At 45.0% G+C, this 27,899-nt stretch overlaps 1 protein-coding gene across 2 annotated transcripts; it reads left to right on the top strand.

The window, feature by feature from the left end:
- The first annotated feature begins 193 nt into the window (after positions 1-193).
- Positions 194-24,457, top strand: LOC142469763 (uncharacterized). 2 transcript variants are annotated; one of them, XM_075576502.1, is made up of 6 exons: positions 634-702; positions 746-809; positions 14,684-14,931; positions 15,215-15,328; positions 15,673-15,786; positions 23,228-24,457. In XM_075576502.1, the coding sequence occupies exons 3-6, from the start codon at positions 14,763-14,765 to the stop codon at positions 24,322-24,324; spliced, it is 1,494 nt and encodes a 497-aa protein (XP_075432617.1). In that variant the 5' UTR covers positions 634-702; positions 746-809; positions 14,684-14,762; the 3' UTR covers positions 24,325-24,457. The 2 variants fall into 2 exon arrangements, with proteins under 2 accessions (XP_075432539.1, XP_075432617.1); XM_075576424.1 differs by having other exon boundaries at positions 194-809; positions 23,228-24,456.
- Positions 24,458-27,899: the final 3,442 nt, after the last annotated feature.

The raw sequence follows: 27,899 nt of genomic DNA, 5'->3' as shown, positions 1-27,899 counted from the left end.
GCCCTGCGTGTGAGCATGCGCAGTAGGACATAGTGCTGTGACCCGGATGTAGCAGGCAGTGATACAGGGAGGGTGTGAGAGCTGCACATTGCCCTCACCCGGTAGGAGGAGATTACTGGTAATACAGATACTTCCATGTCTCAGTGCGCTTAGCATAGTGTGGGGACCAGTCCCAATTAGGGGCCCCTATAAATTACAGTCACTTATCTGTGTGAGTTAAGCCTCTCTGCCCTATCCAGTAGGAGGTTACAGCTCAGCAAGCATCTGATCATCTCCCCAGCACCCATCCTGCACCCACAGAGGGAACCACAGGCCCAGCACCCATCCTGCACCCACAGAGGGGAACCACAGGTCCAGCACCCATCCTGCACCCACAGAGGGGAACCACAGGTCCAGCACCCATCCTGCACCCACAGAGGGGAACCACAGGTCCAGCACCCATCCTGCACCCACAGAGGGGAACCACAGGTCCAGCACCCATCCTGCACCCACAGAGGGGAACCACAGGTCCAGCACACATCCTGCACCCACAGAGGGGAACCACAGGTCCAGCACCCATCCTGCACCCACAGAGGGGAACCACAGGTCCAGCACCCATCCTGCACCCACAGAGGGGAACCACAGGTCCAGCACCCATCCTGCACCCACAGAGGAGAACCACAGGTCCAGCACCCATCCTGCACCCACAGAGGGGAACCACAGGTCCAGCTGCTGCCCATCCTGCACCCACAGAGGGGAACCACAGGTCCAGCTGCTGCCCATCCTGCACCCACAGAGGAGAGCTGCCGGTACCAGAGGGCCCATGAGCTGTGAGTCACAGGGATCTCTCCCACATTGTAATATTTATGTAATCACATCACAGCAATAGTAAAGTGCTGAGATGTGCAGTCTGGGATAGATGATATCCTCCTTTCCAGCGTAGATCAGATGCAGGAATAAGGACCTGTAGTTGTTGTCTACTTTTGCGCTTCTTTTAAACTTCAGCACTAACATTCTACTTTAAACATGGCTGCAGACAGCAAGGCTGCGGTGTGCTTACATATATACTTCTAAAATGTCACCTGACTGGCCCAAGCAACTTCATTAGCACATGTGAGGGCCGTTAAAACAGATGGATTTTCTAAGCTGGGTGTTGTCTTGCCCAAGTGTGAAAGCTGAATTGAATTAAGACACTTCAAGGGATGATTTGAAGACAGACAATTGAAATATGGTTTTACCTGAGAAGGGAAGAAAAAGATGATCAGTAATTCAATAGAGTTCCCAACTTCCTTTTAAACTTCGGCACTAACATGGCTACGTTAAACATGGCTACGTTAAACATGGCTACGTTAAACATGGCTACGTTAAACATGGCTACGTTAAACATGGCTACGTTAAACATGGCTACGTTAAACATGGCTACGTTAAACATGGCTACGTTAAACATGGCTACGTTAAACATGGCTACGTTAAACATGGCTACGTTAAACATGGCTACGTTAAACATGGCTACTTTAAACATGGCTACGTTAAACATGGCTACGTTAAACATGGCTACGTTAAACATGGCTACGTTAAACATGGCTACTTTAAACATGGCTACGTTAAACATGGCTACGTTAAACATGGCTACGTTAAACATGGCTACGTTAAACATGGCTACGTTAAACATGGCTACGTTAAACATTCTACGTTAAACATGGCTACGTTAAACATGGCTACGTTAAACATGGCTACGTTAAACATGGCTACGTTAAACATGGCTACTTTAAACATGGCTACTTTAAACATGGCTACGTTAAACATGGCTACTTTAAACATGGCTACGTTAAACATGGCTACGTTAAACATGGCTACGTTAAACATGGCTACGTTAAACATGGCTACGTTAAACATTCTACGTTAAACATGGCTACGTTAAACATGGCTACGTTAAACATGGCTACGTTAAACATGGCTACGTTAAACATGGCTACGTTAAACATGGCTACTTTAAACATGGCTACGTTAAACATGGCTACGTTAAACATGGCTACGTTAAACATGGCTACTTTAAACATGGCTACGTTAAACATGGCTACTTTAAACATGGCTACTTTAAACATGGCTACGTTAAACATGGCTACGTTAAACATGGCTACGTTAAACATGGCTACGTTAAACATGGCTACGTTAAACATGGCTACGTTAAACATGGCTACGTTAAACATGGCTACGTTAAACATGGCTACGTTAAACATGGCTACTTTAAACATGGCTACGTTAAACATGGCTACGTTAAACATGGCTACGTTAAACATGGCTACGTTAAACATTCTACGTTAAACATGGCTACGTTAAACATGGCTACGTTAAACATGGCTACGTTAAACATGGCTACGTTAAACATGGCTACGTTAAACATGGCTACTTTAAACATGGCTACGTTAAACATGGCTACTTTAAACATGGCTGCTAGGTTTGAAAGGGCACTAGTACATAATGAGGCAAATGAGGCTAAAGGGTGAATCATGATGTACAATATACTATAGAAAAACGCGATTGTACATTCTAAGGTACAAAACAATGTACATACAGTACCACTAGTATCGATTTCTAACTAATATTGCTTACCAACAATAGAAAAATGAAACCCCTATAATGAGAGAACTCTAAACAGATATGTACACTGATTGTCATGGAACAGGTATACCCCTGTCTACACTTCTGTTTCACCCCCCCCCCTTTTTCCTCGCAGCCCTGCTTGTCAGCCTTTTAGTGCCAGCTGTATGTGTTTGGCTCTGCACACAAATACAGTGCCATTTCCCCTCACCCAGCAGCTTGCTGTATTAAAGATGCAACATTATTGATACATGTTGTACTGTAGCTCCCCCAGACACTCCTGTGAGTTGTCATGGCAGCCCCAGCCTTTCTCTCTAATGGGCTAGTCTGCTTTCTCCCCCTCTGCTCTGCCCACAGATGGTCTGTCCCCAGACTATCTTACTGCCCAGCATACATTGCTTTTTCCTTTTCCACCATTGCTCTGGACTCGTGAGTACCTCGCTGTAAACCCTGTAATGGTGCTGCAGGATTATCTTTTCACCTCCCTTTACTACTAAGCACACACAGAGATACCTACACCTCTACACAAGAAACTGTATTTACCTACTTTCTCCAAAATAAAGTAAGAAAAGAAACAGAAAAGAGGACGAGTTGACACTATCTGAGCTAAGTCATCCTACACGTGACCCTCTGGCTTCCAGAATAGTGAAAAGATATTGTGTGCCTTACAGACACTTACAGGAGCTGCTACTCCAGACTCCATGATATACAGAGCGGCCTCTACAGCAGTACAAGCAAGCAGCTTACACAGCTAATACAGAGCAGCCTCTACACCACACAAAGGAAGCACCAAGTAGCTCAAACTGCACACAGCCTGCAGCCTTAACAGACAAGCAGCAGCCTACACTGCACAGCAGCCTTGCAACATACAGTGCTTCTTACACAAAACCTAACTGCCTTTTTCTCTGTCTGAGTTCACCCTCTGCACAGCCCCATAGTGAGGAGCCACCTTCCCACCTACCCCTGCGCACGTTCCCACGGCCAGTGCCATCAAGGGCCACGCCGCCGGACACCCGCCAGGACACGGGTCAGAGCCACCGGACACCTGTAAGTACAGCTACCCCAACGCCGCACGCTGCAGGACACCGCTCGGCATCATCTGAGACAGACGCCCATCGCTGACAAGGTAAAAGACCGCACGCCACACGCACTGGCAAAAGGCCTACACACACCTACAGCATGGCAGAACTCGGAGCCTCACCAGACATCACGCAGGAAAGCGATCACTCAGACACAGAGACCGCTGCGCAAGTGCAACAGGCGCGGGCAGGCGCAAGGCCCAAACGGACAGTCACACTGACACAAAAGGCCCGTGAAAAATATGAGACTGCCATTGAAGCACACCGCGCTAAATTGGAGTTGTCCTGGGAAACCACCGCATTGGAGTTACGCAATGTTGTTATTATTGGCGATAATGCACAACAGCTCGCGCAGGCAATTATTCAAATAAAGTCTAATCACTCGTGCTACCAAGGGCTGTCAGAAACATACATCACCTACTTGACCAGAACCAACACCGGCGAAAGCCTGCAAGAAAGAGACTTACAAAACAACATTGATCTTGCACGTGACAGCCGCGTGCGGGCCGCCATCACAGATACGCAAAGCGTGAGAAAAGAGCTCCTCCTGGAGACCGCGTCACAGCGCTCAAGCACATCCAGACACTCATCAAGGTCAGCAAGATCAGCGCAATCTCACGCGTCTAGCGCAAGCGCAAACGCTACCAAGGCGCGAGCCACCGCAGAGGCCGCACGTGCCAGGGCCGAATACACTCAGAAAGAGGCAGTCATGAAACTAAAAAGGGCCCGCTTGGAAGAGGAGGAGCAAACAGCCGCTGCCACCGCTGCACGGAAAAAGGCAGAGGTGGACGTCAACCTAGAGGCCCTAAATCAAGAGAAGGAAGCCGCCGCCGCCCTAGCCCAAGCCGAAGTCTTAGAAGCAGCCGCGAGACAGGACGGCGGGTAGCTACCGTACAGACGGATAGCTTCAGAGGACCCAGTCCAACGCACTGAAGACTACGTAAGGAGCCTCTTCAGTGTGAACACCAGCGCACCATCTCAACACGGATGGAGCGACTCCACAGACACTGAAGACTTGCTAGGCCCACGAGGAGAAGATGCTGTTCCTTCAATGGCACATGCTGCCTGGGATAGCCACAGCCACAATAGTGATCCACACGCCAGAGCGCACACGGATGCACCACAACAGGCTCACAATCCAGGTACACCCACGTGGGAGAAAACAGCCCCTCACACTAGCCAGCAGCCATCACGCGTCCACGCCAAGGAAGAGGCTACCGCACGGACCCTCCCAGCAACTACCTCAGAACGGGACAAGCACGCCGATGCCTCAGGCCTGACAGACATAGCCAAGTATATGATCCGGCGCGACCTGGTACAAGCAGGGCTCATCTGCTTCGACGACCACCCTGAGAACTACCGGACATGGAAGTTCACGTTCAAAGACGCAATCGACAGCTTGCACTTCTCAGCAAGGGAAGAGCTCAACCTGTTAGTCAAGTTCCTGGGGAACGAATCCAGAGAGTACGCAAAAAAACTGCGGGCAGCAAACGCGCATCAACCCCAAGTAGGTCTGGACCTAGTGTGGGAAAGGCTGGAAGAATCCTACGGCAGCCCCGAAGCAGTCGAGGATTCGCTCTTCAAAAGAGTCGAAAGCTTCCCCAAGATCACAACCAAAGACTACTCGAAGTTACGAGATCTTGGAGACCTGCTGCAAGAACTGGAGTTCGCAAGAAAAGATCATTCCTTAATAGGTCTCAATGTCCTAGACTCAGCTCGTGGAGTGAGGCCCATCCTGGAGAAGCTACCCTTCAACCTCCAAGAAAAATGGATCTCACAAGGCTCCAAATACAAAAGGGAAAAGCAAGTCGTCTACCCCCCATTCTCAGTTTTCTTGAGCTTCATTCGCGAAGCAGCAAGGACGAGGAACGACCCCAGCTTCTTAGGTTCGCAAACCACATACAGTGCAAGCAGCCTGAGGAACGAGAGACCAGCGACGAGATATGGTAACCCCCAAACACCCATCTCGGCCCGCAGGACGGACGTGCCCCCCACGACCCAAACTACTCCCGATCAGTCGGTCGCCGGAGACAAGGAACCAAGGGACCCAAACAGGGAATGTCCCATACACAAGAAACCACACCCACTCAACAAGTGCTTTGGGTTCAGGATGAAGTCCCTAGAGGAACGCAAGAGGTTACTTGGAGAATTCGGAGTTTGCTTCAAGTGCTGCGGTTCCACGACTCACCTAGTCAGGGACTGTAAAGAAGAGATCAAATGCACAGTGTGCGAAAGTGACAAGCATGTGACAGCGTTACACCTAGAGGCGATGACACTCCACCAACTCAAGAACCCATCCTCCGTAGCGGAGCATGGCGGGGAGAAAGAAGAAGGAGAGTCAACATCCGTCACATCTCAGCGCACTGAGGTATGCGGAAAAGAAGGTGACAAAATGTCCTGCTCCAAAATATGCTTTGTCGCAGTGCACCCCCAGGGACAACCTGAGAAGGCTATTCGGATGTACGCAATCCTCGACGACCAGAGCAACCGATCGCTGGTCAGGTCAGAGTTCTTCGACATGTTTAACATACAAGACGGTGCTTCTCCTTACACTCTCAGAACGTGCGCAGGGCGAATGGAGACCAAAGGGAGAAGAGTGAATGGCTACACCATATGCTCAATAGACGGCAAAGTGAACATGCCCCTTCCCACACTCATCGAGTGCAACCACATGGCCACAAACAGGGACAAGATTCCCACACCAGACGTGGCACTCCATTACCCCCACCTCAAAGGAATAGCCAACCACATCCGACCGGTAGAACAAGGCGCCAAGATCTTGCTGCTGCTCGGTAGGGACATCATGAGGGTACATAAAGTCCGTAAACAGCATAACGGACCCCACAAAGCGCCATACGCCCAAAGACTTGACCTAGGATGGGTGATAGTGGGCAACGCGTGCACCAACAAAGAGCACGGGCAAGACTACGTTGATGCCCGCAGAACGGTGGTGACAGAATGTGGACACACATCTCTCTCTGAACCATGTCTTGGCCATCTCCAAGTGACCGAAGGGCCAAGTGAAGAGAAAAGACAAGGTCATACCCCTGAGGCCAACGAAGACATCCTCACGTCGATGGGATGCGACAATGGCTTAAGATGCTCAGCAGTCCAGACAGCTAAGGATGATGAGTCGATTCCACCGAAGGAAGAGAGTAACCTCCCAAAGGTGACCGACAAAGGGACCGTCCAAAAAACAATAAACAATCAGACAATACTCCCGCGAGCAATGGCACAACTAAGACGTACAGTTGTTCCTCTCCACAGAGTATCAAGCAACAGAGCAACCAACTACCACGGCTGGCATAGCCGCAAAAGATTGCGCCCCACAGGTGAAGCCACAGTGTCAAAAGGACTGTCCTCTCACACATCCAAAAAGAGACAGCCACAGAGACATTTCATAAAGGGTTTTACTAGGGCAAAAGAGACTGTTCTTCGTTACGTCCAGGGAGACAACAACCTCCCGATGGTAGTCAACAAAGAGACACAAAAGCGCTTAACCAAATTACGGGGAGATGTTCTCGTGCAAGAGGAACGCACCAATGACCTACGGTGCACAGCGTTCCAGACAACAAGGGACGATGACAAGCAAACATCATCAAGGGAAGATAGAGGATTCCCGAAGTTAACAGTCAAGGAGCTCTCTAAAGACAGACTAAGCAGTTGGGTGACTCCGCTACCATTCCGTTCACCAAGAAGGAGCTTCCCAAACAATGGAGAACGTGCCATCTCTAGGTTCACTTCGCACCTCTGCGACCTACAAAGGGAACCAGAGACCAAAAACAACCTTGTGGCCTTCATCCAAAAGATATTCCTTACCGGCCACACAAAGTCAGCACCTCTAATGGAGAAAGGTGAAGAATGTCGGTACCTCCAATCACCTGGGGCCTACCACCCTCAGGAACCCGATCAAATCCGGGTAATGTTTAACCCCAGCACTCAGCTTCAGGGAGTCTCTCTGAGAGACGCCCTCTTTACTGGACTAGATTCGACAACCAGTCTTCCAGAAGTGTTGTTTCGCTTCCGCAAGGAACCAAATGCCATCTCCTTCTGCCAAACGCCAGGTGATAGAGCGACAAGCTACCACGACTGGCGCACTTACAAGGGGATGTGCTCTGTGGATAAAACTGCAGAGACAAAAGGACTGTTTTCTCACAAGGCTAAAAGGAAACAGTGCCAGGGACTCTTACAAAAGACATTGTGTTGCATCAAGCTAACCAAGAGCTGTGCATCCACCCGGCTTCCCTTACTGGAAGGTTGGCCAAAGAACTTTAACGCCAGTGGTACCGGCCGGTATCACCTTGCTATGGGAATATGGACCTTTGCATTGTTATGTTATGTTTGCATTGCACATATGTTCCACATAGCATGTTATATAGTGGTATCTACAGATACCAGACGGGGAGTGTCATGGAACAGGTATACCCCTGTCTACACTTCTGTTTCACCCCCCACCCCCCCCTTTTTCCTCGCAGCCCTGCTTGTCAGCCTTTTTGTGCCAGCTGTATGTGTTTGGCTCTGCACACAAATACAGTGCCATTTCCCTCACCCAGCAGCTTGCTGTATTAAAGATGCAACATTATTGATACATGTTGTAGCTCCCCCAGACACTCCTGTGAGTTGTCATGGCAGCCCCAGCCTTTCTTTCTAATGGGCTAGTCTGCTTTCTCCCCCTCTGCTCTGCCCACAGATGGTCTGTCCCCAGACTATCTTACTGCCCAGCATACATTGCTTTTTCCTTTTCCACCATTGCTCTGGACTCGTGAGTACCTCGCTGTAAACCCTGTAATGGTGCTGCAGGATTATCTTTTCACCTCCCTTTACTACTAAGCACACACAGAGATACCTACACCTCTACACAAGAAACTGTATTTACCTACTTTCTCCAAAATAAAGTAAGAAAAGAAACAGACCTTGTCGTGCTTGGAAAAGAGGGCGAGTTGACACTATCTGAGCTAAGTCATCCTACACGTGACCCTCTGGCTTCCAGAATACTGATGACACCAGAGGAATCTAATGATGTAATGAATTGATGAATTATTTAAAATAATCTTTATTAGGAGATACCTCAAAATTAAAATATTGCAGGTAAGTGAACCTATGCGTCCTCTAAGGCTTGCCCGCGGATGTCTGGGGGCCCTGGGTCAGACCCACAGGTGACTGAGGGGCCTCGGGTGGTTCCCACGGGGGTCTGGGGACCCACGGGTGGTCCCTATGGGTCCGCTGTGCCCCCACAGATGTGTGGCCACCGGTTCTTCCCCGCAGGTGTCCCCTGTGGACCACACAGCCTGGTACCCGTGAGAAGCCCGAGGATACCTCAGGTGGTCTTTTTTTTTCCTGATTCCCCTGCTTAGTGCATAGACCCCTAAACGAGCGCAAAAATCCCGGAACATATTCCGGGGAAAAAAACGCATCTGCACGCGGTTATCAAAGTTGCGCCGATTCAGCCGCATTAGGATAAAGGCGGCCGCCACTGAATGTTCATTTAATAAGGATCTAGGCGTTTATTGAAGTGTGCACTATGGTGTTCACACTACACTGCTCTACCTGCTAGGTGGGAGGCCAGAGCTGATATAAATGTTATATATATTGATATTCATTTACATATTTGGCCACAGGCATTGTACCCCCACAGTGTAGCAATCACTGAGACTCTCTATGACAGTAGATCCTTTTATTTCTCTGTATAGGTTACTCATTAACCATTGAGAGTCTGGTATTTAGCTACACTTATTTAGATGTGATTTTGCATCTAAACGTGATGGCTTTATAGTCCTATTTATACGCTATATTGGGACTTTATACCCCAGTCTATACCCACTCCATTTTAAATTCGCACTTTAGATTAGGCAAGCCTTAGAGGAGGCATAGGTTCACTTACCTGCAATATTTTAATTTTGAGGTATCTCCTAATAAAGATTATTTTAAATAATTAATTCATTACATCATTAGATTCCTCTGGTGTCATCAGTGTACATATCTGTTTAGAGTGCTCATTATAGGGGTTTCATTTTTCTATTGTTGCTATTCTACATCGTCCCTGATTGTAGCACCTCCAGACTGTAGCGAAGGTGTTCTTTCCCTTCCCCCCTTCCCCTGAAGTGTTTAATATTGCTTACAATAGAATAATTATACTAGATGATATAGGTACAACATAAGGAATATACATATATACAACCTATTACATTAATATATACATATGTATTTCAATGAGGACATTATACATGGAGAGATTGATGAAGCTACTCTAATGAAATGTAACGACTAAGAACATTAGATAATGTAAATACAACATCAATAACATACATAGCAATGTCAAGGAATGTGCTGCTAACCAGACAGGTACCTAACTATAAATACAGAGTATCATGAAAAGGGGGAATTGCCCCCAACGATAGATAACACGATAAGATAACATGGGATGGAGGACAGAAAAGAAGAGAGAAAACACTGTTAGATGCATGAAGACATTAAATCACTTGAGGAAGGGAACAATATCTATCTCCATAGTGAGTCCTCTGGGAAAGAAGGTCCTCAATATATGGATCCAGAATGTTTCCCTCTTTATTCATTCTAGATCCCTGTCCCCCCCCTCGCCAATTCTGTATAACGTGTTCAATGACAAAGGTTAAACCAGTAGGATCCCCCTGATGGTGTTCTAAAAAGTGATTGGATATACTATGTGTAGTCAATAGTCAATTTTCTTTTAGTACTACTAAGATGTTCAATAATTCTTGTTCTTACTCGTCTCGCTGTTTTCCCCACATACTGCAACTTGCAGGGGCATTCTAACAGATATATTATGTGGTCGGATCTACATACGATACAGAAGTCCACCAAGAATTTTTCACCATTCACATTTGAACAAATTCAGTATTATTGGGGGACCTAAATTGGCATGCTCCACACGGTTTTTTAATTTGATGTAGAATTTGTGCTCACGGAGACGCTCAAGGACAATACGGACATGTTTCTGGTGATCCATTGTGTTATCTGAGAAGACTAGGATGTCATCCAGGTATGCCACTACGAATTGGTCCAATAACTCTCGGAGGATATCATTGATTACATGCTGGAAGGTAGTAGGGGCATTAGAGTCCAAAGGGCATCACCAAGTATTCATAGTGCCCATAACACGTTCGGAAGGCTGTCTTCCATTCATCACCAGGTCGAATATGGATCAAATTATATGCTCCCCTGAGATCTAATTTGGTAAAGATCTTGGCTGACCGAATTCTTTCCAATAGTTCGGGAATCAGAGGTAACGGGTACCTGTTCTTCACAGTAATCTTATTTAGTTCCCGATAGTCAATGCAGGGATGTAGAGAACCATCTTTCTTTCCTACGAAGAAGAGAGCAGCGCTTGCTGTCGAAGTAGAGGGTCAGAAGAAACCCTTAGACATGTTCTCCTGTAGGTAGTCATTGAGGACCTTCAATTCCGGCTCTGAGAGGGAATAGATTCTTCCGAACGGAATGGCAGCACCCGGTAATAATTCAATGGGGCAGTCATAAGACCGATGTGGGGGAAGCGTATCTGTGTTCTTCTGGTCACACACATCTAAAAACTCAGTATGGAGTCGGCAGTAGATTTTCTTGGGGCGAGGAAATCTTATGTATTCCCACACACTCTGGTATAGGAGTTTTAGGTAGCTGGCACTGCTCTGAGGGAAACTTGAGTGTCTTGGTCTTCCAGTCAATTAGTGGGTTGTGGATCATGAGCCATGGAATTCCCAGAATCACTGGAAACAAAGGCGAAGGAATGAGACCAAATGAAATCTCCTCCTGGTGATTGGGCTCCATGATTAGTGTTAAGTTACTTGTTTCATGGGTAACAGGTCCAGAGCTCAAGGGAGAACCGTCAACGACTTCTATCCTTTCTGCTGATTCCTTGGCTATAAATGGTACCGATTTGTTCTTGGCGAATTCTAGGTCCATAAAATTCCCTGCCGCCCCTGAGTCGACCATTACTGTGGTTGAAAAACGATGTGTTCCTTCCTCGATTATAATAGGAACCAGGTGTGGATGTAGAGAAGGAGGGTTATCTTTACTTTGAGAAGTAGAGAAAACAGTCTTTGAAATAGCGTGCAGCTGATTTCTCTTAGGGCTCTGGAAAGAAGACCACCTGGACTTGTTTGGGCAATCGGCAAGATAGTGCCCATCGTTTCCGCAATACAAACAGATCTTCTGTTCAGCGTCTATTCCTTTCCCCAGTTGAGAGAGGTCCCCACAATGTGTTTACTTGCATCGGCTCCGCCTCAGTCTCTCTGGAACGTCTTGGGGTACTGACATCTCTAAACCCGGGGTTGCTTGGCAGGAACCCCTGTCTCTCCAATCGTCTTTCCATAAGCCTGCGATTGATTTGGATGCATAAACGGACAAATTCCTCAAATCTCTCTGGAGGCACCACTCGGGCTAGTTGGTCTTTAATTTGCTCCGAGAGACTCTGCCGAAAATTATATCTCTGCGCGGCCTCATTCCACTCAGTAAAAAGAGAGGGGACACTTGGGCGCATATGGAATGAAAAGAAGTGAAGTGGTGTACCAAGTTTCCTCAAATGAGCAAGAATACAACAAGGAAAGTATAAAATACTTCAAAAAATACTTTTATTAAAATAAACTAAAAAATTATAACACAAAAAGAATTCCCTAACTAAGGAAATAAACTATGCCTGTGACTTACTGTATGAAGAAAAATCAATCCGCGCTCATGCTTCTTAAAATTGATCCACTCTCCCATTTTGCTGCTGCTGTAAAGTGAAGGCACCCCTCATTCATCAAAGTCCGCTGTGGGAAAGCTCCAATGGCGGATGGTCATGCAAAAAGAAGGCACAGAAGCGCACCAAGGGTCAACATGAATGTATTAAACATATAAAACAATAGCAAGTAGTAACTTAAATGTATATTAAAATTAATCCAGTAGAAGACAGTGCACGGACATCTGGCACAAGTGGGTGGTAGACACAGGGGTGCACGCCGAGGCTCACGGATCAGTCCCGTGCGCTGGGACCAACTGGCTCGGCAATACTCGGATGGTACTTCCGGGTTGCGTCCTCTCGCGATACCCATAAGGAGTAGTCCACCACGATCTCCGTGTCTCTACAGCTCTTGCCGGATGGAAACAGCTCAAAACTCCGTGGGGAGGCTGTAAGCTGGACAACTGAGTGTCTAGATGTCTGTGTTTGCACTGGGTGAACACCGCAACGCGTTTCACACACTCCGGTGCTTCGTCAGGCGAAGTTTGGGACACCTATAGGGGGCCTTAAGTACTATCACTCCACAGTGATTAATGATTAGGTAAATTGCTAATATACACTGTGTGTGCAATTAACAACAAAAAGGTGAGAGCATATAAGCACTCAACTACTTGAAATTTAATATGATATGAAAATAATTAAAATATTAGGTGAAGTTTTAAAATAGCACTAAGAAGGGCCACCTATATAAGGGGATACAAACTTGCATAATCATTAATAATCAATAAACCACAAATAATCACAAAAGATAACAGGTGATGAACAAGAATAGAAATAATGGGAAAAGGGAAGGAAAAGGGGGAAGGGAGGGGAAGTAAACGGGGGAAGGAAGGGAAGGAAAAGGGGGAAGGGAGGGGAGGAAAAGGGGGAAGGAAGGGAAGGAGGCAACACAGTGATACAGTATGGAGTTGAAGGGGAGGGAAAACGGGGATGAATGAAGTAGGTGATAACTGCACAGTATTAACATTGAGCTAGTGCCCATCTATCTTAGGAAGGGGGTGAGCTCAATATAATCATTGAGACCTCCCGGATGTTTGGATTGCAATGTATAGATCCAAAATTGCTCTCTCTTGTCAATTTGGAGGTCCCGGTCTCCTGCTCTAATATTACCCATAATTCTCTCTATTCCCATGTACTGTATTCCTACTGTATTACATTCATGTAAATTTAAAAAAAATGCCTGTGACTTAATTGTCTTTAAGCCCGCATGTTAAGCATACAAAACACAATAGAAATTAGCTGAATTGGTAACAGGTCTCATGAGATGAGAACTATTCCAAAATGACAACTAGTTGCCTCTAACTAAGGAAATCCCGGAAAGATTGTTTTTTTTCCTCAAAATTTTTTTTCCAAAAGGGGCCCGGTTTGCACAGGCACAGTGTTTTGAACAGATGTGGCGATTAAAGCTGCACATAGTTCACGGTTTTCAGCTTCTGCAGCGGCGGCTCGTTAGTCCAAGCCGGCGGCACGTTCCTCAGCTCAGGCGGCCCGTTCCTCTGAGCGGAGGGCACATTCTTCCAAGCGGATGACACGTTCTTCCCAGCGGGAACCATGTTCTTCCACGCGACCAAGATGATTGAAAACGTGTCCTTGTTGTTCCTTGTACCCAACTATGGCACGTTGCAAGTCATAGAGCTTCCGAGCCTGGGTCTGGTTTGTTTCCGGCGGAATCCATGGTAGGTCCTGTTTTATTCTGTCTAGGATTGGTCTTCGACTGGAGTGGATTCCAGTGGCAGGAACAGCAGGGAGTGTGGTAGGGGTCACAAGCAGAGGTTGGAGGCAGGTGGCAGATAGCGTAGACAGGTCACAAGCAGAGGTCGGCAACAAGGAGACTGGAACAGGACAATAGCAATAACACAGTAGTAAACACAAGAACCTAGCAAGAGCTGAGGAACCAGTATAAACAGGCAAGGGAGGAACAGGAAAGGGAGGTTTATATAGGCAGGCTGAGAGGTAGAGCAGAAGTGTCGGATTTCATGGTCTGTATGCCTCTTAGAACATGACACAACAGCGGTAAACAGGTGTGGCTCGTGGCATTCATGGAACAATAACCTGTGAATGCTGCGTGGAATACAGTAGAGTTCACAAAAACGGCTCCGTGAAATGTTCGGATAATGGCTGCTGTATGTTTGTTTTGGTGTCCTGTCTTTTCTGACTCCTTTGGGACTCTTTTGTGTTAATAATATTGGGCTTGAAAGCTTGTACTAAATGCTGTATATTTGTCCAAGAAAACAGATCATACTAATTACATTCCTTCTTCTCTTTTATACAGGCGCAGCTGTCACCCAACAAATATAAATCAAGGAGTCTCCTATCTCAGCACCTTCAGAGAAGCACTGCCCACTACCAGCATGGACAGAGGGGCACTGCCCACTACCAGCATGGACAGAGAAGCACTGCCCGCTAAAGGCATAGACAGAGGGGCACTTCCCACTACCAGCATGAATAGAGGCTCACTGCCCACTACTGGCATGGACAGAGGGACACTGCCCACTACCAGCATGGATCCACACTTGTTTGGTGTGTATAGTAGATATTTTGATGGCTCTGAAATCTGGAAGGAGGGAATATCTGATTATTTTGCAGTTATGTGAGTCAAAACACAAAACTAATTAATTTGTTTTCCCATATAACCACTTGGAGGTAAGATATGTCTTCAACTTTGTTTTTTTCTGCCAGAAGGGCCAGTTAAACATTTCTTTACGAGAGGTATTATAATATACCAATATCAGAAGAGGTGAAGTCACAAGAAGATTCCCCACTCCCAGCTTTACATGAGGGATTTCCCTTTTCTCGTTGGCAGGTTTTCCAGTGGTTGTACCAGAGAGGTTAGAGATTAAGTCAGAGGAAGAAGAGCCGAACACTGAGGAACATCTCACCCCAATAATGAGAGACATAGATGTATTTCCTATAGGTGGTAAATACCCTTATATCCTCACTTGTCTTTATTCAATTTGTGTAAAAAATGGACTAAAATGTCTAAAATATTAGGAAAAGTAATATTAAAGCATGGATACATTTATAAGCTACATGTTCTAGTGAAATAAAAACAGCCATTTGTCTGTTATACTGAGAATATTATTGTTATTGAGATTTGAACAAAACTCCAACATGTTTACAGCACTCAAGGGTTAATAACAAAGTAAAATCAACTACTTCCCTCCCCTTAGGAATCACAAACATATTTCTGTATAGTGAAGTCACAATAAGATTTCCTGTTCCCAGCTTTACATGATAGATTTTCCTTTTTCTCGTTGGCAGGTTTTCCAGTGATTGTACCAGAGAGGTTAGAGATTAATGCAGAGAAAGAAGAGCCGAACACTGAGGAACATCTGACCCCAATAAAGAGAGAGATAGGTACATTTGGTGTCGATGGTGAGTACCATAATATCCTTTTGTGCAGACCAAGGTTATCTAGTTACAAGTAGTATGGTCACCTTTAGGGGATATTCAGGGTTAGTTGCCTCTCATAGGAAGTCACTACGCCTGCTGAGTATTCTGGAACATGCCACATACAGCAGAGTTAGAGAAGCAATATGTCTCTCCCACACCAGTATAAAGGTTGGTAATGCAGAGTTATGGGTCTCTGACTATCAATGGTTTGGAAAAAGAATACAATTTTTCAAGGACACCTTCCACTGTTTGGCCTGTGTATTCTGCCTGTGCTCTTAGTCCCTAAATGTGAAGATAATGCAGAAGTTTCTGTATAAAGGTGAGGCTGACACGGAGGTGTGTTCAAAGGGTATAAATGGTTTATTATGAGCGCAGCATCAATACCAGTAATATAGCCCGCTCTATCCTTTGCGTGCAGGACAAAGCAATCAAGGGTACTCTTCTCTGATCAAAACAAATCTTATTCAGGGCTTATAATTATATCTTAGAAAATCTGTCACACTAATCATTCTTACTACAGAATTTTCTCTGAGCATACTCCAAATACCTCCCTCCTTTCATAACTGTATCTCTTTGTATAGTGTTATCTGTTGCTGGCTTAGCTGTGTGGGATGTGTGGTGTAAGTCTCTGTCCTGTCAGGAATTCCAAGGTTGGCTTTTTCATGTTGCCTTGTCTCTTTGAGACATTAAATCATTACTTGCTGGATCCCACTGGCCAAGTCTTAAACAGTCTCTCCTGTTACCCAAAATATATAATGGGGTGTTTCAGGTCAAACATATCTCCCCCCTTTTGGCCCAAATCCAAATAAGGCCATACCTTCTTCTGGACTCTTCTCGGGAAGCATGTGAAACAAGCACAACATTCACACCTAAGTATACTGAATATAATTAGTTAATGAGTGGCTTATATAGTATGCTACGTTGTGTTTGTGTTTGATACTACGCTCTGCAAAGCTTGCGATAAATAGTTCTAATAAAGAAGTTGTGTGTGTGCCGATCACGCACATTTTAAGTGAAACTTGGTTAACTTTTGTCACTGTTTTGTCACAGAAATTGTATTTGTAATGGTGATGTTTTAATTAATAATCAAAACACAATTTTAGTGCCAAAACGCAAAGAAGTTGGATTTGGAACGTGTGTTTTAGCGTTTTGCACTTCTATATCAATAGTAACCGAATTCCGTGTGTGTGTGTTTTTTCAGTGAGTGTGTGTGTGTTTTAGTCACGTGTGTGTGTGTGTGTAACGCTGTGCTCACTACAAACAAAGGGAGACCCCGGTACTGAGGTGGGAATGGGAACAAACGCCACCCACAGCCACAGAGGCACGTCTGGAGTGTGGATGGTTAGGCAGCCTGGTCCGGATTGGAGAGAGTAGAATGGTCAGGTACTTGCCGGGGTAGGAGGTAGGAGCCAGTAGAATGGTCAGTGTCCATTTAGCTGTGGTCAGAGGATGGAGCCAGTAGGAGCTTAGAGGTCCATAAGCCGTAATCAGGGTTGGAGAGATGCGGAAGGTCAGAGGAAAGCCAGGGTCAGTAAGCCAGAGGTGCTGAGTCCAAGGTGAAGCCGGGTCGGTACACAGGAGATCAATCTGTAAATAAATGTTCAAATTATCCTTGAAACAACCTAACATTTTAAAAAACATAAAGAAATATCTAAATTTAAAAACAAAAGAACTATTGCTGTAATAATTCCTGAATAATAAAAATATTAAAGACAACAAAATTGAAAAAAAAAACCCTAATGAACAGACTTAACATCTCTAATGGTAATGTATTCCATAATTGCAACATAAGGTATTTCTGATTCTGATATTTCTGATTCTGATATTGTATTTCAATCCAGTACTAATTATATAGTATCTATCCACAACTAGAATTCTAAACTCAAAATGTATCTAATTAAAAAAATAATTAAACATTATTCAACATCATATAATGAAATGGCATTGTCATATTATCAAAATATGCATATAGATGTATAGAGCTGTATCTATTGTTGGAAAGGGAACATATTGTTATTCTCTCTTGCCTTCAACCAACTATAAAATTGTGGGGGGATTGGAGAGGAGAGAGGAGAAAAGAAACCGGGAGGACTCAAAGTATCCAGGACATCTCCCTTTGATTTAAGGAGGTTCAATCTATCCCCTCCTCGAACTGATGCCTGGACTTGTTCTACTCCTATGAAATGAAAAGGTCTTAGCCCACCCTGAGTGCATTGTGTAAAGTGTCTAGAGACCGGCTGTTTTAAGTCCTTGTTTTTTATTAAACGGACATGCTCCATCATTCTCTGTCTAAGGGGTCTGATTGTTCTACCCACATAACCCATAGAGCAACCACACCAAATATAACAAACCAACAATTGGGTATTACAATTGCTAAAAGATCTGATGGTATAATTTTTTCTTGTTTTTTTCCCTTTTACAATTTTGGTTGGATGAGCATATTGGCAGATCTTACAAGAGTCACACTTATAGAATCCTGTAGTTGTCCTAATATGGTCCTCACTAGGTACCCCCGAGGAATACAAACTCGGTGACAATCATGTTCCCAATGTGTTTGCTTTGGTAAAAACAAATCTTGGACCCTCCTTGACAATGGGGTTCAAATCCGTATCTAGACTCAATACTCCCCAATAACGGTTAATGATGGTTTTTATCTCTTTGGCCTGATTACTAAACTTAGTAATGAACAATGGTATTTTAGAATTATTATTGTTATTTTTCTTTTTTGATTTCCCCTTTGTTCCGCATTTTGCAATTAGTTCATTACGATCTGATTGCAGAACCTGATCAAAAGCCTTTTGTATTATGGACTGATGATAGCCCCTTTCTCTAAATGTATCCATCATCTCTTTTGAACGCACCATGAAGGTCTCTTCATTGGAGCATAACCTCCTCAACCTAAGGAATTGTCCTTTCGGTATCCCTTCAATTAATGAGCGGGGATGGTTGCTGTCCGCACGTAGATAGGTGTTTCGTGAATTTATCTTTCTAAAAACATCCAAATGGATTTTTATCCATACTGAATGACTTCCTCTGAACATTTCTTTAATAAAAATATAAACCTTGGGGACTTTTAAAACCATTTTCTTTTCCAAGTATACAGAGAAACCTTGCCATATGATACACTTTAACTTAAAAACATATAACTCTCATCTCCTTATACCTCGTGAGAGATGTACTGAACCCCACACTGGGTTTTGGGGTTTGGGCATATACCGGGGACCATTGAATGTAATTCAATTTCCTGCCCGTTCTTACTGTTCTTGGTCTGTGCTGAAGCAGGGAGATTTGGCGGTGAGCTGCAAACTGCTTTCTAGGGAGGATTTTATCCAGTGGTCTGCGTTCCTCATGTCCTCAGGAATCTGGGACGATTCCTGAGTACATGTTTCGGGGTAACCCGCAACTCTGGCCCCCTTCTACCCAAACACACCCTGACAATATTTTACCGTAAAATCACCCAAGAAGCTCACGCCCTGCACATCTCCGCTGGTTGGCACTCCTGACACTCACGCCCTGCACATCTCCGCTGGTTGGCACCCCTGACACTCACGCCCTGCACATCTCCGCTGGTTGGCACCCCTGACACTCACGCCGTGCACATCTCCGCTGGTTGGCACCCCTGACACTCACGCCGTGCACATCTCCGCTGGTTGGCACTCCTGGAACTCACGCCCTGCGAATCTCCTCTGGTCGGCACTCCTGGAACAGTAAAAATACACATACGTACATCTTTATTACAAATGCAGTTACATGCCATGATTGGGTTGAAGAGCTGACAATCAAAGTAGTCCGTCAAGACTATAGTAGGATTATTAATATAGTCCTAGCTTCATATCACGCACAACATAGTCTGCCACACCTTAGGTGTAGTTCTGAGAACCAATATTGTATAAGTGATACGTTTTCTGTTGGTTAGTCCACATTTATTTTATTTACTATGCTAATAAAGTTTTATTTTAAACAATACACCATTACACCATTGGGAGTGCTATAATAGGGGCCTTTCTTTTTCTAACTATTTGCATAGGTGGGTTCTTTTCAACATGGAAAAAAGCAGCATACACAGGCAAAAATGCCCACACCTACGCGTTTCAAGCGTTAGCTCTTTATCAAGGTGAATACAAGATATAATAACCATAATGCATTTATACCTACTATAGACGCCGGCGACACCAATTCACTTCCGGGTTTGTGATAATGGCGCGAAACGTATGACGTCAGCACGTCATCGTAACAATGAAAACTTTATTATGCTGCATGCAGCAGCAATGTAAAGATAAATAGAAAAACTGGGGCGCTCCTACCAATAAATCACAATAGTACCCCAATTCTTATGGGAATCTAAACTAGACGTCTGTAGGCGGCGATAATACACATATATCAAATAATGATGAAATACTAGCCACAAGTCTTTGCTGCTGCTCAAACGACAACGGATCTCCCAGGATCCTCACACAGTAGGGGAACACAATAAGGCGAGCGCAAACCAGAAAGAAACAAGAAACAAAATCAGTAAACTAGTAAACTTAAATAGTGTGTGAAATAGGAGTGGGTGGAAGGGTATGAGGGTGGCTAAATAGAGCAAAATCACTCACACTGCCCTGTGTGAGTGTAGACACATCACAAAGTAGGCAGCTTTAGGCCTCGTTCCGGCGGGCGCGCTGAGGCTCAGGGAAAGTGAGTGCTTTCCCTGGCCTTAGACAGCGTGCCATCAGGGGGCGTGTCGGGGGCGGGCCAGTGACGTCACAGAGCTGGTTCGCCCTCATTGGGCGAACCGCTCACGTGACCGGCCCTGCGCTCCGGCAAGCGCGTGATTTTAAAAATTACTTAAGGCCTCGTCCAGGGTTCCAGCGGGCGCGCTGAGGCTCAGAGAAAGCGGGTGCTTTCCCTGGCCTTAGACAGAGTGCCGTCGGGGGCAGGCCAGTGATGTCACGGAGCTGGTTTGCCCTCATTGGGCGAACCACTTACGTGACCGGCCCTGCGCTCCGGCAAGCGCGTGATTTTAAAAATTCCCTAAGACCTACGCTAGGCGAGCCCCTACTAAAGCCGCTCTCATTGCGGCTGTAGGGGCTCACAGGTAAGTGCAAGCGCGGCTCAGCGCGTAAGCGCTGACCATGCCCGAGGCCTTAGCCTGGAGCTTGCTTCATAAATCACTGCTCCTGGAGATGATCTCAGAAGGAATACAGGGGAAACAACAGTGGGTGTATGTCACTAAAAAGTGACAATGCTATAAAGAAATATATAAAAACGACTCACATAGCCATATGTGAGTGTGGACACTCAGAGAAAATCCAAGTCTCGCTTGTGGAACTCAATCCTCCTTGGTCACTCATACATAAAATGTACCATGGATGTAAAACCAGATACTTTTAATAATAAAACAAAAAACAAGTAATGTCCAGAAATTGAAAAATGGTTACTATCCAAGAACTCACAGCAGCCCTCCTGTATGGCACGATCGACGTCTACCCCGAACTCCGCGTCCGGAAGGTCTGGCGGCGTGACTTACACCCACTGTTGTTTCCCCTTTATTCCTTCTGAGATCATCTGCAGGAGCAGTGATTTATGTAGCAAGCTCCAGGCTAAAGCTGCCTACTTTGTGATGTGTCTACACTCACACAGGGCCGTGTGAGTGATTTTGCTTTATTTATCCACCCTCATACCCTTCCACCCACTCCTATTCACACTATTTAAGTCTACTAGCAGCAATGTAAAGTCTGGCACACAAAACTCTGTTAGAATCAGATATCACCTGCCGGTGACCACGGGCCAACAGGGACAGTCCTGCAACGTCCCCAGAAGTACACATGAAATAGAAAAGGTCCAGGCACTCGGTCTTCAGTATTTTGAATTTTTTGCTGAATTAAACCTGTTATACTGAAGACAGAGTGCCTGGACCTTTTCTGTTGCATGCAGCAGCAACACAGTAACTTGTATAAGCAAGATGAAACATAACTAACTCTTCTCTAAGTTCCACAAACACATCAAAGTGTCCTCCCTCCTTCCTTCATTCCCTCCCTCCTTCCTCCATTCCCTCCCCTCCATTCCCTCCCGCCCCCAATGCTTTTGATTCTGTTGATCATGTTATCTTGCTTAACAAACTCCAGTGCTCTGGAATAGGGAAGCATGCTTTATACCTTTCAGATAGGTCCCAACATATGTCTATCTCAGACTTTAATTCCAACCCCTTGGATATCACCTGTGGTGTCTCACAAGGCTCTGTTCTGGGGCCCCTACTCTTCTCTGTGTTCATCAATGATCTTCCTACAGCTTGTAAAGGAGCTTCAACACACATGTATGCAGATGACAATCTTATATACACACAGCCCTAGCCTATCCGATACATACTTCAATCTGACTTTTTATAACTTGAAAATTGGATTTCCCAAAACTAACTGTTTTTAAACACTGACAATATTGTAGCATTTGGGACCAAGGCTACATTTTTAAAGCTTCCAATGACTGAGCTCCAGATCAGAACCAACACTGATACCACCCTAACTCCAGTTACTAGTTTTAAATACTCTGGCATATGGTTTGACTCCGATTTAACATTTGGGATGCACATTGATACCCTGATATCCAAAACCTTTGCAAAACTAGGTGTATTTTATAGGAACAAGTCTTCCCTAGGTCTGCTGGTCGGAAAGCGTATGCTAATGCCAATTATCAATTATAGGGACATAGTATATGGCTCAGCACCCCAAAGTCACCTTGGCAAACTTGATACCCTCTACAATTCAATATGCCGTTTTGTTCTCCAATGCAACTACAACACACATCACTGCAAAATTATCAAAGAACTAGATTGGTCATCACTTTAGTGTAGGCACAAAGTTCACCTTTCCTGACTTGCCTTCAAATAATTTCTGGGCAAGCTACCTGTCTTCCTGAACAAGCTCCTCACCCCTACCACCTGCAATACTTATCATCTGAGATCTGACTCCAAAAGACTGTTCATGGTCCCCAGGTTCAGCAAAGTATATGGCCGCTTCTGCTTCTCTTACCGTGCACCCCAAAACTAGAACAATCTACCGGAGACTCTCACAGCCACCACCAGTCTAAGTTCTTTCAAAACTAATGCGATCTCACATTTTAAATTGGTCTGTAACTGTTACATCCACCTATAATATATATTATCTTTAACTGTGCATGCAATGTCTAATATATAATTTATACCACGTTCACTTATGTAACTATGTATTTGTAACCCTGTATTATTTGTCATCATAACACTATGCCCAGGACATACTTGAAAACGAGAGGTAACTCTCAATGTATTACTTGCTGGTTAAACATTTTATAAATAAATAAAGTAAATTCTTCAAAGTACAGTCTTTTTTTATTTGTAATTTGCTTTCACTCATTTGATTTACAGGTTGAAAAACATTTGAGTTTTGTCTTTCTTGTTTACTTCTCTTAGAAAATTGTCTGAATGATGAGAAGAACTGGAATGGGAAATGGTTAAGTACTAAGAACAACCTCCTCAAACATCAGATTATTCATAAAGCATTCACATGTACAGAGTGTGGGAAACGTTTTTCTCTGAAGAGCAGTCTCCACGACCACGAGAGGATTCACACAGGGGAGAAACCTTTCACATGTACAGAGTGTGAGAAAAGCTTTTCACATAAGTCCAGTCTCCACCTCCACGAGAGGATTCACACAGGGGAGAAACCTTTCAGATGTACAGAGTGTGGGGAAAGGTTTTCTCAGAAGAGAAGCCTACAAAATCATGAGATGATTCATACAGGGGAGAAACCTTTCACATGTACAGAGTGTGAGAAAAGCTTTTCATACAAGTCCAGTCTCCACATCCACGAGAGGATTCACACAGGGGAGAAACCTTTCACATGTACAGAGTGTGATAAAAGCTTTTCACTCAAGCCCAGTCTCCTCAGGCACCAGATAATTCATACAGGGGATATACCTTTCACATGTACAGAGTGTGGAAAACAATTCAGTATTAGGAGCGACCTCAAATCTCACGAGAAGATTCACACAGGGGAGAAACATTACATATGTACAGAGTGTGGGAAAAGCTTTTCACATAAGAGAAGCTTACTCAGACACCACAGGATTCATACAGGGGAGAAAGGTTTCACATGTACAGAGTGTGGGAAACAATTGAGTTCTAGGAGCCACCTCAAATCTCACGAGAAGAATCACACAGGGGAGAAACCTTACATATGTACAGAGTGTGGGAAAAGCTTTTCACTCAAGTGCAGTCTCGTCAGACACCAGATAATTCATACAGGGGAGAAACCTTTCACATGTACAGAGTGTGGGGAAACCTTTTCACATAAGTACAGGCTCCTAAAACACCAGATCATTCATACAGGGGAGAAAGATTTCACATGTACAGAGTGTGGGAAACAATTCAGTAATGAGGGCTCCCTGCGCCGACACAAGAGGATTCATACAGGGGAGAAACCTTTCACATGTACAGAATGTGGAAAAAGATTTTCTCGGAAGTGCAGCCTTCTTAGACACCACAGGATTCATACAGGAGAGAAATAGTTTGCTTGTTCAGAGTAGGGTTGAGTAATACACTGGCGACACAGTTTATTACACTGCGGCCAGATCCGCAAGCCGGGAGATTTCCCGGCTTGCTAGTGGCCGCCCCTCGGCGTGCCGCGCGTCATAGACGCGCGGTCACGCGTCTTCGGGAGCGTGCGCCCCCTGCACGCGCGTCCAGGGGCTCCCCGAGGGAGCCCTGGTGTCCCGCGATCGCGGGACAGCGGCAGGGGGTTCCGGGGGACCCGGCGGACCCGGCAGCGGTAGGGAGAGCGCCCCGATCGGAGGGCGCTCTTCCGCTGCTTCGGCGCGCGCCCGTCACTCTCGGGCGCGCGCCAGGCTACTGCTGCGGCACAGAACGGGCAAATGCTCGAATAAACTGTGCCGCAGCAGTATACAAATAACTATACCGTGGTAATAAAAATGGCTGGTAACCTAATACTTACCACTATTTTTTACCATAATATTCTAATCAGCTTGCTGCAGAGAGCTGCGTGGGGGACGGGTCTGGAAGAGAGAGGAATGGGGGTGGGTCTGGCAGAGAGTGAGGAGGGGCCAAGTCTTGCATAGAGAAGATTTGGGTGGGTCTTTCAGAGAGAGGAGGGAAGCAGGTCTGGAAGCTCCATGACTGTCTCATGCTGCAGCTTCAAGGAATCTTCCTGTTTGTAATCTCTCACCTTCCTTTCCTCCAACATGCCTCTCAACCCCTTCCTTTCCTCTATGACTCAATCCAAAGAGGGAATTGGAAATAATGCACAACACTCGGGTCCTAAATTAAAGTCAGGAAGGAGATAGACCAAGGCCTATACTAATTCAATTCCTGATTATACAAATACATGGAACTTATAATGCAGTCAGCAAGTAAGGAAGAACCTCTACACTACAGGAAATATACGATTCTTCAAATTCAACAGCACAGGGACTATGAGAAATAGATGCAAAGTCGTGAAATGGAGACATAATATTCTGAAAATAAGTTTGAAATTCTTCATATGGTACTGCTATGGCCCCTTTTATTCTCCAACATCACCGCATTTTTCCGGGATTTTTTTTGGAATGCTACGCACTTCACCACGTTCATGTTGCATTCACAGCCGCGGTTGACCCGCGGTTGATGTGTTTATTGAGAATGGTTCGGATTTAATTGGTTGCAATTCTTCGCGTGTCCGCCAGATGGCAGATATTCATGAATTGTTCTGCGCATGCGCTTCAGTAATGTGTCGACTTGCAGGTGTTTCGTTTAATACCACAGTGGTCTATTGTAAATTGGCCTTGGGACTGAAGGAAGCGGTTACAATAATGTATCAATTTAGGCTTCTCATATTAAATAAAGACAAGCACCGTTTCCGGTCTGGTTATTGTCCTGAGCTGAGCGTCCCGCCATGAGTGTACAAGTGCAGCCCGTCTTCCAAAAACCCGACAGAACGTACGCTTATTTAATATGGGCCGCGATTAATGCAACAGATGATAAGATGGCAACAGTTGTTTAAATTTATCAGTATTTTATCGAAAACTATGACTTTTACAAATTTTCCCCAGCTCCTCATGTGTGGAAGCGTGCAATAAGGAAAAAGTTATGTAGCGATCCATGTTTTTTTCGTATTGATCCCGAATTTATTGGAGGGTATTGGTGTGTATCACCGGGTTTTTCCTGTATCTATGATCATGCAGATGGCAAAAGGTGAAAGGTCGTGTTAAAACCAACTAAGAAACGACAGTCGCTGGCAAGCTATGCACCAGCACCGGCTTCCAATAACGGTCCCACCGTCAGTGACAACCCTTGCTGTCTGTCCACGCACGGATACCTGCAGCCTGAGCCGGATTTCGCGTATAGTTTCGAGCAAGCTTACATGTACCTAAGCGATTTCCAGCCTCATCAGCTGACTACAGGTGTAGTAGTCCCGCTGTGACCTGTCAACGACGTGTATGATCAAGAATACGGGACTGGCAGTGGTCCGGCGCCTGCCGATTGGGAAATTCTATGGTGAGTAATGTTGCCGTATTTTATTCTGTTTTTTTTTATTTTGAAAATATCAATATCAGTGCGATTCAAAAGTCAAGCGATTCTCCTGTAAGCAATATCATTGGCTGAGCGGCTTCTACAGTAGATACTGCACAATTGGTGGAACGCTAGGCGCATGCGCATTGGAACCTTCTTGAAACGCATATGTGTCATCACATCGACAGTAGGCGCATGCGCATGTGAACAGGAGACGCCCCCCGAGAAAATTATTGGTGGGACTGACTGGGAACTTCTTTAGGGGACTGACCATTGCAGTAAAACTTTTATTTATTTTTTCCTCAGAAAAGAAAACTTTGTCATCTCATGCGGAAAACGGCAAATGGAGGGATTTCGATGGATAATATCGCTTTGTGTAACAATGCCTGCACATTGCTGAATTGGATTTAAAAAACCACGTACCGGAGTCTACAGTTTAGTGGCCGTTGTTATTGATTAGGATAGAATACCTGAAACAGTATGCTGATGTTTTCAGACCGTATACAATACTTTTTTTATATATACTGTATAATAAACCCGAAAAAATAAAAACTATGCATTGATTCTACATGTATTCCAGTACATATGTGTATTCTATACCCGTGCAGCATGTATTGTTTTAATACTCTTGTGATGTACAGTACTGAGCATGCCTACAGTATACAGTACAGTATGTCTGGACAGTACTGTACATTCTAGAAACACTGTATTTTGTTACAGTATAAAAGGAGACAATGGAACAATTTAAAACAAATCAACATTTTCTTTTATTGGTGGAGTAAGTACAAAAACATTTATTTACAAATACTGTACAATGTAAAAACATTTTAAGTGCACAGCAATTCAAAACATCAACAGGTATATGGTTTACTGCTAGTGAAAACATTTATGTACAGAAAGTCAAAACATTTACAGTCAGTCAGTATGGTTTACATTCACATGTTGTTATTAAAAACAATTCTTTATTCATAAAATATACAAAACGCAACATCTCCTTTATTAAAGAACAGCAAGTCAAAACATTTACAGTAGGATGGTGTGCAGAACAGTCAGTCAGGCCTGCACAACTCCAGTCCTCGAGGGCCGAAAACAGGCCCGGTTTTCAGGATAACCTTGAAAACCGGGCCTGTTTGCGGCCCTCGGGGACTGGAACAAAACATTTACAAAAAATAAACAACAGTTGAACACTCACGCAAATGCGTACCCCACCAGATTGTCCTTCCATGGCCGATGCCTTGTATGGCGCAAAATGCCATTAATGCAGTCTCGAACGCCTTTCATTAAAGGATCTGTAATTGAAAAAAAGCGCCGCAATTCCTCCAAAATAGTCTTTCTTAAATTGTCAGGAAGCGCCTTTTTTTCGCGAATTCCTTCGTAGTTCACTTTGTAGGCCCACTCGCAGTACACCAAGTAGGACACCTAGTGCTTAAAAATTAACAAGGCATACTTGTGGGTTACACCAGCACTCATCACCCTATACTTCTCCCTGAGTGCCAATGGCAGATCGCGCAGGATGATGTCGGGCACCGTATCGATGCAAGCGTATGTAGGTTGGGTTGTGGAAGCGGGTGTTCTTCTG

This window comes from Ascaphus truei, chromosome 1, assembly GCF_040206685.1.
Source record: "Ascaphus truei isolate aAscTru1 chromosome 1, aAscTru1.hap1, whole genome shotgun sequence".
Classification (NCBI taxonomy): Eukaryota; Metazoa; Chordata; class Amphibia; order Anura; family Ascaphidae; genus Ascaphus; species Ascaphus truei.
Note: the sequence above shows the minus strand (reverse complement) of the source record. Positions and strands in the feature narration are given on the sequence as shown.